This window comes from Colletotrichum siamense (genome assembly GCF_013390195.1).
Source record: "Colletotrichum siamense strain Cg363 chromosome Unknown KSG_Cg363_contig04, whole genome shotgun sequence".
In the NCBI taxonomy this organism is placed as follows: Eukaryota; Fungi; Ascomycota; class Sordariomycetes; order Glomerellales; family Glomerellaceae; genus Colletotrichum; species Colletotrichum siamense.
In genome coordinates this window covers 4,397,875-4,413,863 of record NW_023501017.1, presented here as the reverse complement: position 1 = coordinate 4,413,863, position 15,989 = coordinate 4,397,875, and the positions used below count along the sequence as shown (strand labels likewise).

The 15,989-nt window shown below is 52.6% G+C and overlaps 4 protein-coding genes across 4 annotated transcripts; 2 read left to right on the top strand and 2 right to left on the bottom strand.

Annotated features, from left to right (window-relative positions):
* Positions 1-745: 745 nt before the first annotated feature.
* On the top strand, positions 746-1,043 carry CGCS363_v007075 (uncharacterized protein; the record flags this gene model as incomplete). The annotated part of the gene is made up of 2 exons (XM_036638924.1): positions 746-844; positions 912-1,043. 2 exons carry the CDS (start codon positions 746-748, stop codon positions 1,041-1,043), a joined length of 231 nt encoding a protein of 76 aa, XP_036496774.1.
* Positions 1,044-4,385: 3,342 nt separating this feature from the next.
* Positions 4,386-8,152, bottom strand: UBP2 (Ubiquitin carboxyl-terminal hydrolase 2; the record flags this gene model as incomplete). Its single annotated transcript, XM_036638923.1, has 4 exons — positions 4,386-6,007; positions 6,059-6,461; positions 6,520-7,976; positions 8,068-8,152. 4 exons carry the CDS (start codon positions 8,150-8,152, stop codon positions 4,386-4,388), a joined length of 3,567 nt encoding a protein of 1,188 aa, XP_036496773.1.
* A 1,551-nt stretch (positions 8,153-9,703) lies between these two features.
* CGCS363_v007073 (NADH-ubiquinone oxidoreductase 21.3 kDa subunit) lies at positions 9,704-10,498 on the top strand (the record flags this gene model as incomplete). The annotated part of the gene is made up of 4 exons (XM_036638922.1): positions 9,704-9,884; positions 9,965-10,084; positions 10,156-10,353; positions 10,404-10,498. 4 exons carry the CDS (start codon positions 9,704-9,706, stop codon positions 10,496-10,498), a joined length of 594 nt encoding a protein of 197 aa, XP_036496776.1.
* A 2,613-nt stretch (positions 10,499-13,111) lies between these two features.
* msh-2 (DNA mismatch repair protein msh-2) lies at positions 13,112-15,986 on the bottom strand (the record flags this gene model as incomplete). Its single annotated transcript, XM_036638921.1, has 3 exons — positions 13,112-15,727; positions 15,779-15,910; positions 15,963-15,986. 3 exons carry the CDS (start codon positions 15,984-15,986, stop codon positions 13,112-13,114), a joined length of 2,772 nt encoding a protein of 923 aa, XP_036496775.1.
* Between the last annotated feature and the right edge of the window lie 3 nt (positions 15,987-15,989).

The window sequence follows — 15,989 nt, the reverse complement described above, 5'->3', positions numbered from 1 at the left end:
ATCAGCCGTCAGCAAGCGGGAGCTAACGATTCCAAGCCAGCGTTCAGGGGACTGGTGCTTCGGAGGTTGAACGCCTTCGCTCAGTTGTTCGGCCGAACTGGAGGGCATCGAGAAGCAAGCAAGCTGTAACATGCACTTGCCTGCCGAAACTGCGAAACAACCGAGCAATAGCTTCAAACGAATGGTAGGCGCGGGAAACCGCAGCAAATCGCGAACCTGAACTCTGCAGCGCTGAGCAATCCGGAGCTTTCGCTACTTACCCCGCCAATACCAACAACGGTGATCCTAGGCGGCTAAAGCCTCTCGGTGTCAACCTAAGCATGGTCACTTCCACGGCTACATACCTACAGACAAACAAACTTCTATGGTTTGATCCCGAACTGACAGATCAATAGCTTCCCTCCATGCGAGATTGCTACCCCTGGAACCGTGTCCCACCATCCGCGTGCCTCATCCGCAAACTTCATCCGGCAAACACCTGAGCCACACCTTCTCAACCTTCGTGAACTATCACACTAAGGAACTATCAAACCCCATCCATTTATCCGGAGGCACAATGCCGCGTGACAAGCAGCGAGCACTCTCATGAGCCGTCCGAGCCATGGCCGTGCTCCAGTTAGATTGGTCCCAAAAGTCGTCGCACTCCCGCATCATGGTGGCCTGACGTCACGCCCCCGCCGATCAATGTTCTCCTCTACCGATCTCCAAGTATTCGATGCTATCTGATGGACATATAAGCTTTCCCATGCCACTGCCCCCTTTCTTCCAGACGACAGACGACAGAACTTTCTCCCGCTCTTGCCTCTCGCGGCTATCACGTCAGCGATCATCATATAAAAATCAGGTATGGCCCTCACGACGGACAGTGAGAAATGACAGCTCAGCGCTGATATGATATGATGTTGCCACAGACCCAAATACGACATGGCATCCTACCCAAGCCACAAACCTCAGACCCCGCAACCTCCCCCGCCCATCCCCATCAACGACGGGGACGACGACCAGGGTGGTGCGACGAGAGACTACTGAAGAACGAACAATGAGAAATTCCACAATCAACGGACACATCTGTACAATATTTGAAAGGATTAAGGGAGACTTCATGTCGCATATTGTGGAAACGCACACGTACAAGCGGTGTCTCGAGGGCGCGTCCCAAGCAAACTTGACATCAGCACCAAGGAGTTATGATTTATTTCGCCCAAATACATATCATCTAGCCCAAACTGTTGTCTTTGGATGTGACTGTTGTTTCTCAACAGACAGCCAGCGCACTAAAGCTGATCCGTTCCCCTCCGGCGCCATTCTGACTCGTCTCGTCTCGTCGTGGGCGCCCCCAAACCCCGCACGTCCTACCGTCCCAGAAAGCTGGACTGACATACGCCGCCCCTTGAGATCAGACCACGACCTCGACCGGCTGAAATCCTGCGTGCTTTGATGTGACGATCACTTATAGCGTGGTTCCTTCCGTCCTGCGACTAACATCCCCACAGTTAGATCTCGCAGGTTGAGTAGTGCTCGGTATTAAACAATGGGTGTAGAGTTGTTTTGATCTTGCAGCAGTGGCAGTGCCAGCTGAATCTCGCAGTTGAAAGCACATTCCCGGATCTTGCAGTCTAGACGAGCACTCGGTCTTGATCTCGCAGGTGTCTTTACCTGAATCTTGCACCGGAAAGCAGTGCCGAAGATGATGTTACTCAGCCACCCAGGTCTAAGTAGCCCTTGGTGATCTGATACCTGGTCCTCGGGTTTGGGGGCTAGATCTGTGGACTTACTTCGGCATTGAGGCCGGCAAGCAATTCCGATAGAAAGATGGAGGGAGGGATCGAGGTTATTTTTGGAGTTAGTCTCGTGGTGTGATATTTGATGTTGGGGGCGGTTTGGTTGTTACTAAGTCATCCATACCCCTGGGGGTAATCGAGCCCGGGACGGCGTCCATTCACGGTATGTTCCATGTCCACAGCTCTATGCCGCTCGTTACATTCTACTCCATCCTGATTTGGCCTAACCAAAGACGAAGTTCGGGAGCAGGAAGAGGGGGTAGAAGGAACGGGGTATAAAGGTCCTGTTTCAACATATCCATAATTGCTCTTGACAATGTCCTCTCCATGTTGGAGGATTTGTGCTCTTGATATTGAAGCTTAGGCCCTGACGCTATTTTGTACTTGTCACATTCTGTATGGGCATGTTTGTCGTTGCCAATGGTTGTCGTTTTCACTCATCATCCAGTGATTATATCACAGACGTATTCGTCGTCCGTATTCCCGCATGGGTGCCCGCTCCTACACAGCGAAGTCTTGAAGTGTAGGTTTATTTTTCATGCTCCCACTGTTAATAGTTGTACTAAACCCGGTCGCATATGGCAGAGGGTCTTCTCATTTGTTTGCGGCTGCCAACTCTGAAGTGCAGGGACGCTGCTTTATTTCTACCGCAAGCCTGCTGGTGTCGGGGAGATCTACCTGAATACTTGAGTCGATCTCGAGAAAAGTTTTATGTAGTTCAGGAATGCAGCGAGATTTCCCGGGCTTATTTCAAATCGAGGCGTTGTAATATGCGCGCTTCAAAAGTACTTGCGTATCATCGAATGAATTGTTTTGGGTTGCTTTCAGCATTTGATGGTGTTGGCTAACCCTGTCGTCATCTTGTGTATTGAACAAGCAATAAGCAGTAAACCACACGAATAAGTGCCTATTCTGCATGATCCAGGCTTCAGATGTCGAAGCGCTGGTATTCAACGTTCTTCTTACACCGACCATAGTCCTCTTCATGTCCACGAATTGATTTGGATAGATTACCTGAGTTGTCACAGAGTCGATGTCTCGGCCCTAATGCTGCATGTTTTATACCACGGACATCTTAGTAAATGAGGCAGGTGGCCCTGAAAGGATTATTTTCCTGATGAAACTTCCTAAGATAATCAGCTATCAGGCCGTACGGCAACAATTCTATCACATTTGCTAGTTGCTTACTTATCAGCTAATACACCAACTATTTCCAGCGTCCGCACCTCTCAAGACAACCCTATGGCCGGCCTCCCAACCAGCCAGTCAAACCTCAAAACAAAGCGCCACGTCTGAGGCCAAAAACTTTGTTAAAGTAGCCCGAAGCAAAAGAAAATGCCCCCTCACGGGATTGAACCGTGGACCTTCTCATAGTTCGCAACGATACGAGTGAGACGCTCTACCACTGAGCCAAAGGGGCGTGTTGAAGACGCTGGTTGGATGGCAAATGCGTGAGACATCTCCACAGTTGCTGGCGACGACGATGGTATGGATATCAAAGTTGGCGCCGTGTGTGGATAGAGGGCTCGGGGCGCGGAACAAGCGGGTACGGAGCGGGGGTCTGGGGCTGGAAGCTTATAACGCTGCGAACGAAGCCAGGCGACGGAGACGTCGGAGATTCTTCGTCTATCGTCGTCTATCATCGTCTTCTTCTATCGTCACTATCCTGTCTATCACTCCTATCGTTCTCTCTATCACTAAGGGTCATAGGGGGGGGGGGGGGGGGGGGGGGGGTACTGCCCGGATAGCCATCTAACACTGCCCGGGTTGCAAAACTCTCCTCATCAATCGGACGAACCTGCAAGGACCTCATCATCAGACATTGGACACAACACGACGAGCGTAAGCGCACAACGCGGTAATGCTGTCTAATCTCTGGGTATTGAGCTGCAAATGCTATGCTGCAAGCAGTAATCATGCTGCTACCAATTCTTTCGCCATCCATGCTTGGTGAAGTAAGCAAGACCACTAAGTAAACCCAAATAATGAACAGACGCCCGTAAACCTTTGTCATAATGCATCTAGCTATGGAGTTGACGTTTGAGACCAGACACTAACGTCTCAATCCATACCCAGTACTCTCGCTGCTCATGTACGTCTTCGCTTTCTTCTGTTTCGAAGCACCGGGTTCGGGTGCTTCTCTTTTATTCCTCAACGTCATAAACCTCAAATCGTGATCTAGAGCCGGGTTCTTCTTTTGACGCTGACACGTGATTTTGAAGAACTTGCCGCGTTCTCATCTGTGCAGTCCGCTTGCCTTTTTCTAGACCGAGTGACGGACCGAGTAACTCGTCTCTTAGTCAAGGTGGAATCGCTGTAACGCCTTTCGCGTTTGAGGGATGGCTTGTGAGATTCAGCATTGCGTGTACGGCGACGCGAGTAACTGCTCATCCCCTTACCTGTCTCATCGCCGTCCCTCTCCTTGGCGTCTGTCATTGGCGTTCCCTGTCGTTGGCATCCCCTGTCGTGGGCTGGCGTCTCCGTCGTTGACGTTCCCTGTCGTTGGCGTCCCCTGTCAAAGGCGTCCCTGTCAAAGGCGGCGTCGGTCACAACACCATTATCCTCAGCTGCAACAGAGCTGTCCTCTGCAACACAGACGCCCCACTAGGTTCGACCAGTCTCCGAGGGCAGGGCATGTACATCAATCAGATCGATGTCGCCATCTGCGTCCAAGTTGCGCTTCGGAACTTTGACCAAGTCGAGCTTCTTGTCATCGACGTAGCACAGGTAGTATGGATCGCCGTTACTGTTGAGAAGCTCCAGAACCTTCTCGGTGCTAGCGTTCTCTGTAACCGTACGATCGTTGTACTTGCGCCAGATGTTATCTTCGAAGTCGTGAATCCATACCCAGTAGTGCCCCGCATTCAGCTGTCCGCTGTGACATATGACCGCTTGCAAACGATATACCTGCTTTCGCGTTTGGAAAAGTGCATCATGTTCAGTCGAGCGCGCCTTCATTTCTTCTTCACGCATGCTCTTGATTTTCTGGCGAGCTTCCGCCAAAGCTCCAACAGGGGCGTCAACTTTCTCAAGCATTGAGTCTGGAGGTGAGGCGTAGGCTGGGAATACGAGTTCCTCCCCAGCAAAACTGAGCGATGTTGTAGGTTCGTCGGTCAAGACCGACTTTTCCTCTTCTGGCTTGTCGACGCGAACGAAGCCGTCGATGAACTTATCCATAAGCTCTGGGTTATCGGCAGAAGTCTTTGCATTGTTGCTCAGTTGGTCGAGACGCTCCTGGATGACCCATCCTTTTTGCTTGAGTTTGAGGGCATCCGGGTCTCCAGCCGCATCCATGTGTTTGTCCAAGCAGAGCGTTTCGGATACTTGGACAGGGTTCATATTCTTCCGGCCGTCGTTCTTGGTTCTCTGAATGAGTACATGCAAGATCGGCGGAAGCCTCTTGATGGAGGTGAATCGCATGATGTCATGTCCGTCGGTAGTCGCGACCCGCTGGACATTGAAGTTCCGATCAAGGCCTTGCTCAATCGTGCTGGGTCCTCCCTCCGCAGGGTACGCTGTTATCGCACGTTCCAGGATGGACTCTGCTGTAAACTTTTCTTGATTGGGCATCTTTGTGTGGTTGGCCAGTTCGACGTAGAACGTGTTCATGATTGGCTCCCACTGGATTTCGTTGGAGTCGGTCTCGGTGGGTTTGATTGCTGCTTGGAGACGGTTGATGATGCTACCCATGACTTCTTCGACGTCTTGCTGGTCGGTGCCAGAAGAACGCTTCTGAGTTTCGAGAGCTTTGAGAACTCTTTCCTCGACCGAAGGTGCGGGTGCATCAACCATCTGCACATCCTTTTCATCCGAGTCGCTAGGAGGTACAGGGTGCTCAGAGATGAATTTTACGTCCATGTTATCCTCATGTACGGCATTCTTATCTTGGTCGGCGTCCAGACTGACCAGAGTCTGTGAGCTCACACTGCTTGCAGAGCCTGAGACAGGGTCTACAGTGATGTTGACCATGTTTGCGTCTGGTAAGGGCCCTACGTATTCCACGCTCTTTGCGGGAGGTACTGGAGCAGGACGTGCCGGGAGTGGCGGGGGCAAAGGGAACTGTGCGCCCATAACCTCTTGCGTCTTCGGACCCTCCTCCGCGTTCGACTGCTTCTTGATCTCAATCGTGGGTAGGAGCACTGCGTTGGCAAGACGTTGCGACGGACGGATAGCTGTTTCTTTCGTTTTGTCGAGATCCTCCAACAGCTTGCTAAGTTCTTCGACGACTGAGGAAAATTAGCATGGGACTCGGGGATAATCGTTAGCTGGTAACTCACATATTCTTGCAATTACCGCTTCAGCCTGCTCGACCGGAAGTTTGTTTCCTCCAATTCGTCTCATTGTGACCTCGGACTCATCTTGACCAAGCTGGTAATCTGCGTATTGAGCAAGCAGCGTCCTGAGAGGCACAACCGTTCTCAGGTATTGTAAAATACTGTTGAGATAGCATGTGTTACCAATGTTTTCAAGCCCAGCAGGCAGGTCAAGACGAGGCTTGGTGTTCTCTTCAGACATTCTGGCCAACCCAGAGGTCGAGTTGATTCTCGCTGAGCTTCCCGCATCACTTCTCCAGCTAAGAACTGTCTGGTGCAGCATGTCGCTCTTTCTATCATTGGCAATGGCCTCCAAAGCGTTCAGTGCCTGGTCAATGACTGGCTTGTTCCCGGCATTGTTAGTGACCTAGGAAAGAGATGTTAGTCGCAGTAGCACGGCGGGGCTCTCGTCTCGTTCAACACACCTTAACCTCACTCATGGCGCGAATACTATCATCTGGCCACTCCTTTTCTGTCTCAAGAATTCGATAAGCTGTGGAAATGTCCATCGGCCCAGTGGTCTGGAGGAGAATCCTGTCGCTGGATCTATGGCGCCCGATGACTTGCATCATCTCTCGCGCGAAATCGGCTTGGGAGGGAGAGTGCTCAATCTTCCTATTGTATGCAGAAATAACCTCGTCATCAGACGCAGTGTACTGCAGGCTGAAGAACGAGTATGCCTGTTGCTGGAGCTCATCCACTGCTCCATTATTCCCACTAGGCGTCCTCTCCACCAGCGTGAGCTCCTGCACTGCCTGTGTTTGAAACTCATCGTCAGCATGTTCCTGGGCAATGTCGCGAAGTGCCGCCACATAGTCTGCTCGACGTTGCTCGCATAAGACAGACTGCCGTTTGTAGGCGTAGACGATGAGGGCCCTGTCGAAGTCTGGCAACACGCCTAGTATTCGATGAGCCTCGAGAGCTGTCGAAGTGGTTTTGTTCCGTGGATAGTCAAAGCATTGCAACTCCTTTGAAAGACGGTTTCCAGCAGCAGCTCGTGATTCACCTGTCCTTCCACTGCGAACGATCAGGCTCTCTGTTTCAGCCTGCATGTCCTCGATGAACGCCCGAAGAGTGCTAATCTTTGTTGGTGTGCCAGGCGTACCAGGCTCCAACTTGGGTGGGATAAAGTAAGGCTCCGGGACCTCGTCCTTTTCGAGCGTCTCCTCCGAAAACTGAATCGCCCTGAAAATAACATAACATTCTTCTCCGAACACGACATGGAACCGCTTGTTACGTTGCGAAATGTTGCGGGGATTCGGTTTGTCTAGTAAATCTCGCAGGTATGTGTTGAGAGTGGAGGGCGCGCTAGTACACCAGTCGTCTCTGGCGTCTGCGAAGCGGTCCGGGGACTCCTTCCGAGCATTTGCCAAGTTGTCGAGAATTCGTTGCTGATCGGTCAGGAGCTGAACCCATTCCCGCTTCAGACGAGGACGCGATATCTCGGCTGTAACCTGGAATGTACAACGAGGGGCCGAGCACGCAAAGTGCTCTACGGCGATGAGAGACTCTTTGATCAGAGGGTGGTACTCGGAGGTGTAGTCCTGGTGCTGAGATGACTGTCGGACATTGACCAAATGATGCAGATAAAAGTCTGTGTCTTCTAGGGGAAAGTGGAGGGGTGCGGGCTGGCAGAGTTGAACCAGTTGGTCAGGGTCCCAAGCTCTCCTGATGAGGAAATGGAAGTCGCATGTAGTGCAGACGCAGGAGAGAACACCAGGATTCGCGGTGTCGGCGGTACTCTGGTTGCCAACAAGCACGAGTGTGTGGGATGCACCCTTGCGGCTGCAACGGGCATTCGGATCCCATTGGATATTAGTGAATGAGCCGACGTCGAGCTCAGAGTTGAGAAGGTCATGAACCCATCTGGGGGCGAGACGGCCTGCCGGGCGGTTAGTCCAAATGAAGCCTATCCAATTTCTCGGATGTCATAGAGAACATCGACAACCCGAGAGGCGCACCAACAGACATACCCGACTTGCCAACCATCCCCTCCTTGACCTGTGGCGCGCGGCCCTCCCAGTGCTGCGTCATGGGCGGCGAATCTGGGGGAGACATGATGGCGTAGCTGTCTGTCGCGACCATATTGCCGTCAGGACAGCTCCCAGCGTCTGTGTAACTCTGTTGTAGTGGCCTAATCCCGTTGTCCGTAACGATGGTCTCGGTCGTGTCGGATTTTCTTGATATGTGCTCGCCTTGATCGGCTCGTTCGTTCGTGGAGGAGGGGTTGATCACAGCGGGTCACTACGCACCAGGTGAGGTCAGTACCCAGAAACAGCGAGCGACCATTGGCAGGCGCGCGATGCGAGAGTGAGAAAACATACATGACTCAACAGTGCCCTGTTCTATTGATATGTGTCGTGTTGTCGTGTGTGGTGACAGGTCGTCGCCGGCTACGTACAAACGAAGCGGTTGTCCGTTTGCTGTCGAGAAGCGGGCGACAGCAGCGGCGACACGAGGTGGACGCTGCTTTTTAGGGCACCGCAAGGGACAGACAAATGGAGGTCGTAAAGGCGGGTATCTAAATGCAAGGACAAACACCAAATGCCCTGATAGAAGTTGATGTCGAAAGCTGTCCCATCGGCACCATTACGACAGCTTTCATGCACTGCGTCAAGGACAGGGAATGGCAGGCCTTAAGCTACCAATGCGCCGGCTTCTAGAAGGTGGTACCTTCCTCCAATGACCTGGTGAGGCAAAGGTGGGCAGTGGCGGGGGACCGAGACGTGGACAGGCTGACGCAGGGCAGCTGGCAGCCTCGCACAGCACACTGGGCGCCGGGGCAGTTTTAGAGCGGCCCGTGGGTACATTAGCGCTGGTGCAGCTGGGTGTTTAGGTAGGTAGCAGAGGTACCGCCTGGAGCTCGGCATCTGTTATCGCTATCTGATTGAGGCAGGGCCAACCTTGTTCCCCTCGCCCCTCAAGCCACCTATTTTTGTTGCTACTGTCGTTGCTATTATCGCTGTCTATCGTCGTCGTCCTTATCAAAGTCGCCTAGTACACAGGAAATGTAGTCGCCCAGACACAGGAAAACTAGCCGATCTTCTTTTCCAACTTGGTGGGGAGGATCTTTAAGGTGCGCCGCGATGTTCCGCGTGGTTAGAATCACATGGAATGCAAGGATGTGGCATTAGAGGGGACCGACAGACGAGAAATCACCACGTGATACAGCACGTGACAGCAGCTCATGTTCTGACCGAGGTGAATGCGGGCCTGGCTTAGTCACCCAAGCCCGAGCTGAGCCAATGAACAGAGCTATTGACAATCTTTAGAAGAAGACAGCTGCATTGCCTGCCAAATGCTTCAACACATTGCGAAATAAAAAAAACCTAGAACGTACAAGTACTTGAGATGTATACGGAAGCAATTGATGCCTTGCGCCTCCTGCCGACTTTCACCGAGCTTGGCTGTTCTCTACTTGCTCTTGTAGTTGACCATCCCCTGCTATATGATTGGCTCCTCACCGAACCAGACCACGTGACTGTTCCGCCGGAAGCTCCACATCGTCCGTGGAGCTTCAACCCGACCTCAAACTTCCGCAACATCCCTCACCAATCCTTCGTTTCTTCCAATTGAACCTCTGGCCCGCGGAGTGCCCCCGAATCCACCATGGCCGGCGACCACGACGACACGTACCATCCCAAGGATGCCATCAAGACCGCCATCAAGTCCAGCGTCGCTCTTGGCGGTGCCGGTTTCTTCTTGGCCGCCATCACCAACGCCCTTCAGAAGCAGAATGTCGGCGCCATGTCCGTCTTCACCCGCAGCGGAGGCATCATTGCCGTCATGAGTACGTTTCACGAACATATGAGGGTTGTAAGGGGGGATCTAATTGGGAACGTGGGTGGGCTGACGGAGACACTCGAACAGCTCTCGGCGGCGGCGCGTACGGCTTCACCCAGACTGCCATGGCCAACCTGAGGGAAAAGGATGATGCGTGGAACAGCGCAACCGCCGGTTTCTTCGCCGGTTCTATCCTTGGATTGACGAGTACGGACACTTGCCCCCGGCGATAAACGCTGCATTTGGATTATGGTAGTCATACTTACGCTGCACCACAGCCAAGAGAATGCCCATCGTGCTCGGCCTCGGCGCCGGCTTCGCCGCCTGGCAGGGAGTCTTCGCCCTCACCGGAGGACGCCTCTGGATCAACCGGGCCGATAGACCAGACGAGGAGGAGTTTGACAGCAAGATGGCCATGCGCGCGGCTAGGCGACGCCCGATCGAGGAGACGATTGCAGAGATTGGCGAGGGCAGAGGTGCGCAACCCAACACCCCGTCCATCCGCTCGGAGGCTGACACGATACAGGAATCCGCCCACCCGGCTACGAGGAGCGCAGACGCGAAAGGCTCAAGGAGAAGTACGGAGTCGAGATCAACCCCGTCAAGGCGACAGTCGAGTAAAGAAGAAAAAAAACCTACCCCACCATTACCACCACAACGAAACCACCAAACCCGCCAAAGCGAGGCATGCTCTTTTTTCTTCCCCGTTTGTACATACACAGGCCCGCGAGAGAAAAACTGTGGGCACGAGAAGAGGAGTCTCATCGGCTAGAGGAATGGAAACTGTATTATTTGTTCCAACGCTCTCTCTGAGCTTTTCGCTGCGCGTAGCCTCTCCGCGTGATGTGTGCTTGTCTCTAACGACGCACCCGCCCGATTGCGTCACAATAAATGGTATGTTACTAACAGCACTGCTTTTGCCGCTCCCTCGTATGATGATACTCTAGCTTCAGAGGCTGTTTATGAATTTTTCATGATTCGAAACATCACCGTTCTATCATTTGTCTGATTTACATCATGCTTACCTGATTCATTCGCTCTTTACGTCTCTTAGCGGTTGCTAACTACGCCAAGCCAGGTCCTCCGCGAAGCCAAACGCCATGGTGTCCACGCATATGCTTGTTTCTCATCACGATGTAAGTCTCCCTCACCGCACTACTGTTTCTCCTCTCCATGATGATACAATAGCTTCAGAGGCTGTTTATGATCAAATATGATTCGACCCATCACCGTTCTATCATTTGTCTGATTTGGATTTCTCACCCCGGCCATGACTGCAACTCCTTGCCTCCATATGTAGCTAACAGCATCGGCCCAGACCTTCCTCAAACGGACAATCGTAGCCCCCGGCAACTTCTGTCGATATCAACATAATGTAAGCCAACTTTCGTCTCTTATGTTGCTCCCTTCCATGATGATACATTAGCTTCAGAGGCTGTTTATGAAAATCTTTCATGATTCGACCTTTCACCGTTCTATCTTTTGTCTGATCCCAATCACGAACCACACTCTTCTCTGCCAACTCGGCTTAGTACAGTTGCTAACTGTTGGTTCCAAGACTCTCAAGTTGATATATGTCTTGACACCCACGTCACCCGATAGCATCGACATTAATGGTACGTAATTTCTCTTCAATACCGTGCCGCCTTGCCCACCCTCAACATGATGAATTCTAGCTTTCAGAGGCTGTTTATGAAATCTCTTTCATGATTCGACCCATCACCGTTCTATCATTTTTCTGACCCTATCCTCTCTTCAAAACACTCAACATATTACCCCGTGGGAAGCAGTAACTGACCACCCAACAGACCCTTGATTTCTTCACCGACCGCGTCCCCGTGTGATCCTTACTCCAGTAGATGTAAGTTTCCTTATGCCTATTAGGCGTCTTTATCCTCCTCCATTTCATGATGAGACTCAGCTTCAGAGGCTGTTTATGAACCCCATGATTCAAACATCACCGTTCTATCTTTTATGTCTGACACTTACCCCCTGCGCACTATTGTCACATATCCTTCCGAGTGCCGTCAGCAGCTAACCATGTTGCTCAGGTCTCTCTCGTGCCCTAGCCATTCTCGCCGCGTCGCCAGCATAGCGTATTCTAGTTGTACTCGTAAGTCAAGTCCACGATCTCCTCCCTACCGCTCCTTCATGATGAGACTCAGCTTCAGAGGCTGTTTATGATTACATCAACATGATTCGAATCATCACCGTTCTATCACTTTCTGATACCCTACCAATCCCCCCAAATTACTTGCACGGACTTGTTTGTCATATCTAACTTCTGGACCAAGACTTCTTCATCCCTGACAGCCGGTGAATGTCTCGTATCGGTCTTTGCTCGGATCTACGTGGCAGGCAAGCATCGTTGCGCCTCCTCATGACGGTACGTTCTTTCCGTCCTCGTCTCGCCCCCATCTTCATGATGATACTCAGCTTCAGAGGCTGTTTATGACTACATATGATTCGACCAATCACCGTTCTATCCTTACATCTGACCCTATACCTCACCTTCCCATTCTCACACTTAATACATCTGTCACGCCTTAGTTTACTGACACCCTATTTCTAACCCCAGATGCACCCCTCCCGACTGAATAAAATCGATAAGAGAAAAGAAAAGTAAAAGAGATACTCGCCGAAGCGAAATCCAAAAAAAAAAAAATACGCCCTTGCACTGCCGCGGATCAGCGTCGAACCAAGCGCGCCTGGAGGGATACCAGAGCTCCCCTGTCGAACCAGGTATTATGTTGTGCTGGTGCTTTTACCACTCGACCATCCGGGGGGATGGCCGTGCCGTATGTGAACTGGTTGACGGCTGCTGCCCTCGACGGAGGCTAAGTATCTTTGTCTGCTGTCTAGAGTATGTTTAAGGTGGAACGAGACAAAACCGGAAGGAACTCAAGGGTTGGCACTGCCTTTTTGGGAGGGTTCGGTGAGCTGTAAAAGTTTCCCGGGTTCAGCTGCAATCAAGGGACCTGAGCTGGGCCAACGGCTTCGTAAGGCACCTAGGCAAACACGAAATAGCTTTCCAGCTTTCCACAATCGAAAGCTACTTGGAACGCCAATTGATTGAATCTTGTATCTTCTTGGTGCATTTTGTCTACACATGGCTCTACGTAGCTATTCCGTGGGCCGCAAACCAGCCAGTATCATTACACTTCCCATAATTCCCCTGAACGCCGAGCAACCCAAAGCAAAATCATGTCCGCCTCACTTATCCGAATCCAACCCTTACAAGGTTTTGACGGACTGGAAGAAGGGGTTCGCAAGCAGCTTCTCGTCCGCCATGACCAACCCCTTCAGCTTGGACACCATCTCCTCCTTGCTCATGGACCCCGCGGCAACCTCCTCCTTCCACTTGAGCAGGACCTCCTTGAGCATCGCGCTGCCCTCCTCCATGTCCGTCTTGCTGTACTTCAGTCCGAGGTCTTCGTGCTTCGAAGTGAAGTCCTCGAGCTCGTCGGCCTTGCGCTTGGCCATGCGCACAACCTTGTCGGGGAAGCGGACCAGCTCAGCGACGTGGATACCGAAGCTCTGATCGCACACGCCGTCTTCCACCTTGTACAGGAGCGTAACCTCACGCTTGGTGTTCTCGCCTCCCTCGTTACCGCCGCTGATGTGTGCTGCAACGTGAAGGTTGTGTACTTGTGGGTGCTCGTCAGCCAGCGCCGTCAGCTCGTGAAAATGCGTCGCGAACATGGCGAAGCATCCAATCTCCTTAACAATGTGCTCTGAAATGGCCCAGGCGAGGCCGAAGCCGTCGTATGTTGATGTACCGCGTCCCAACTCATCAATGATGATGAGAGATTCGGCTGTGGCTGACTTGAGAATGTTCGCCGTCTCCAACATCTCAGCCATGAAGGTTGAGACACCCTTCAGCTGTGAATCGCTGGCTCCCACGCGCGCGAGGATAGAGTCGAAGATAGTCAGTTCAGCTTCGGAGCACGGCACAAAGCACCCGATCTGCGCCATAAGTGCAATGACACCGATCTGGCGGATGTAGGTCGACTTTCCGCCCATGTTGGGACCAGTGATGATGAGGAAAGAGGACTTGTCTCTGGTTAATGAGACGTCGTTGGTGATGAACTGGACATCATCCTGCATCTCTAGGCAGGGGTGACGGGCTTCCTTGAGGATGGTTTGACCCTGTCCACGGGCATGGATCGTGGGACGGACGTACTCGGATGGGGCGTGAACGGAGCAGTGTGCAAAGGAGACAATCACATCAAGATTGGCAAGCACGCCGGCAAGTTTCTCCAGAACAGGACAGTAAGACGCCGCAACGCCCACAACCTCGTTCACGAGACTGCTCTGAGTGCGGTTGTAGTTTTGCGAAAGCTGATCGAACTCGCGGCGGAGGCTCTGGAGGGTCTTGGTGGTGAAGTAGACTCCGTTCTTCTGGGTTGAGCACTCCTGGTAACCGGACTTGTTGCGGATCGCTCCGGCTTCTTGTCTAGTAAGACGCATACAGTAGCCGTGGACTTTGTGGTTCTCGAGGAAGATCTTCTTGCCGACCTCTTGCTTCAGGTCGCGGGCCGAGTCGGAGAATTCCTGGTCGATATCGCGCTTAAGCTTGTCGAGCTTCTTTCTGATGATGCGAAGGCTGTCATCGAACTCGGGCTTGATGATGTACTCATGGTTGTCCAACGCGTCCAAGTCGACCGTTGTCTCAACCATCTCTGCAAGCTTCACGAGACTATCGGAGAGCTCGCGAAGAGGGATTGTGTAGGCTTCGTCGAGAGGGTCCTTGTACTGCTCGTCCATGACGCCCTCGAAAGTGCCTAGGAAACCAGGGAGGCGAATGACCACCTGGTATGCGCGGACCACGTCCTCGAGGTTCGCCTTGCCTCTCTGGAAACGCTTGGCCAGGCGGTACAGATCGGGAACGGAACGAAGGTGCTCCTCTTGCATGGTCTGTCTCAGCTCCGTGTCGTTCACAAAGGCCTCGACCAGTTGCTGGCGCTTGGTAATCTCCTCTTTGCTCATGAGCGGCTGCTTCAGCCACTGAGACAGCAGTCTGCTACCGACAGGAGTCTTGCAGTGGTTCAACAAGCCGTACAAGCTCATTGTCTTGGCACCATCACGGGCGCCGGGCATCAGGTTGAGAGCCTTCAAAGCCGCCGCATCTAGCTTCATATACTGTGAGAGGTCGTGCTGGTAAAGCTGGTACTGCCCAAAGTTGGAAGGGTCATGGAGCACGCCAAGGTACTTGATAAGTGCCGCGGCGGAGCCCATCGCCAGCTTGAGGTCTGTCTGAGGGAGAAGGGTAGTAGCCCGCTCGTCCTTGAGAAGACGCGCCAAGTCCTGCTCAATGTCCTTGGTGCCAAACTCGCCGCCGGATCGCTCCGAGATCGCGACACCGCAGTTAACAATGATTTGCTTCAGCTTCGTCAGATCCGGGTCCTTGGCCTTGTCGGCCTTGTCTGTCTGGATCAGGCACTCCCTGACACCTAGCTGGATGAGGAGAGCCTCGAAGTTAGAGAATAAATCGTTGTCGAGGAACTCGCTGACGCCCAGCTCTCGCACGCTTGCGTCTGCGAAACAGACTCCCACGCTCCTTGCCTCAGATGCTTTCGTAGAGATCTTGACGGCTAGAATCATGGGTGCGTTCTCGATCTGTCCGCCTAAATCCTCCTCGACATCCTGCAGGTTGCCGGGCGACGCCTGCTTGACAACCTTCCAGTTCATGCGGCCGCCGGTGCTCTCCCATATCTCTATCCTCTTTCCAAGCTTGAAAAGAGCTTCTCGAAGAAATTGTCGGAATACCGTGACCGTCATTGTCACGGAGGCAAGTCCGGTCTTGTCATCTCGGCCGAGTGTCCTCACGACGGACGTGGTCTTGTATACCTGCACAAAGTCAGTACTGCAGGCGGCTTGCTACGGTACGGTCCAACATACTGTGCGGGCAATGAAGTTGGCATCTTCGCCGTGTGCGGTGTACCAATCACCTCGATCGAAAATGCGGACGGTGTCTTCATGGACGGTTGGGAGGGACTTGAAGAAGCGGATGAAGCCGTGCTCGTCGTCGACCTGGTGACGTATTAGCCAATTGAACGGGGAAATGTGCAATTGTAGTACAAACCTTCAATTCTGGCCTGGAAGACATGTT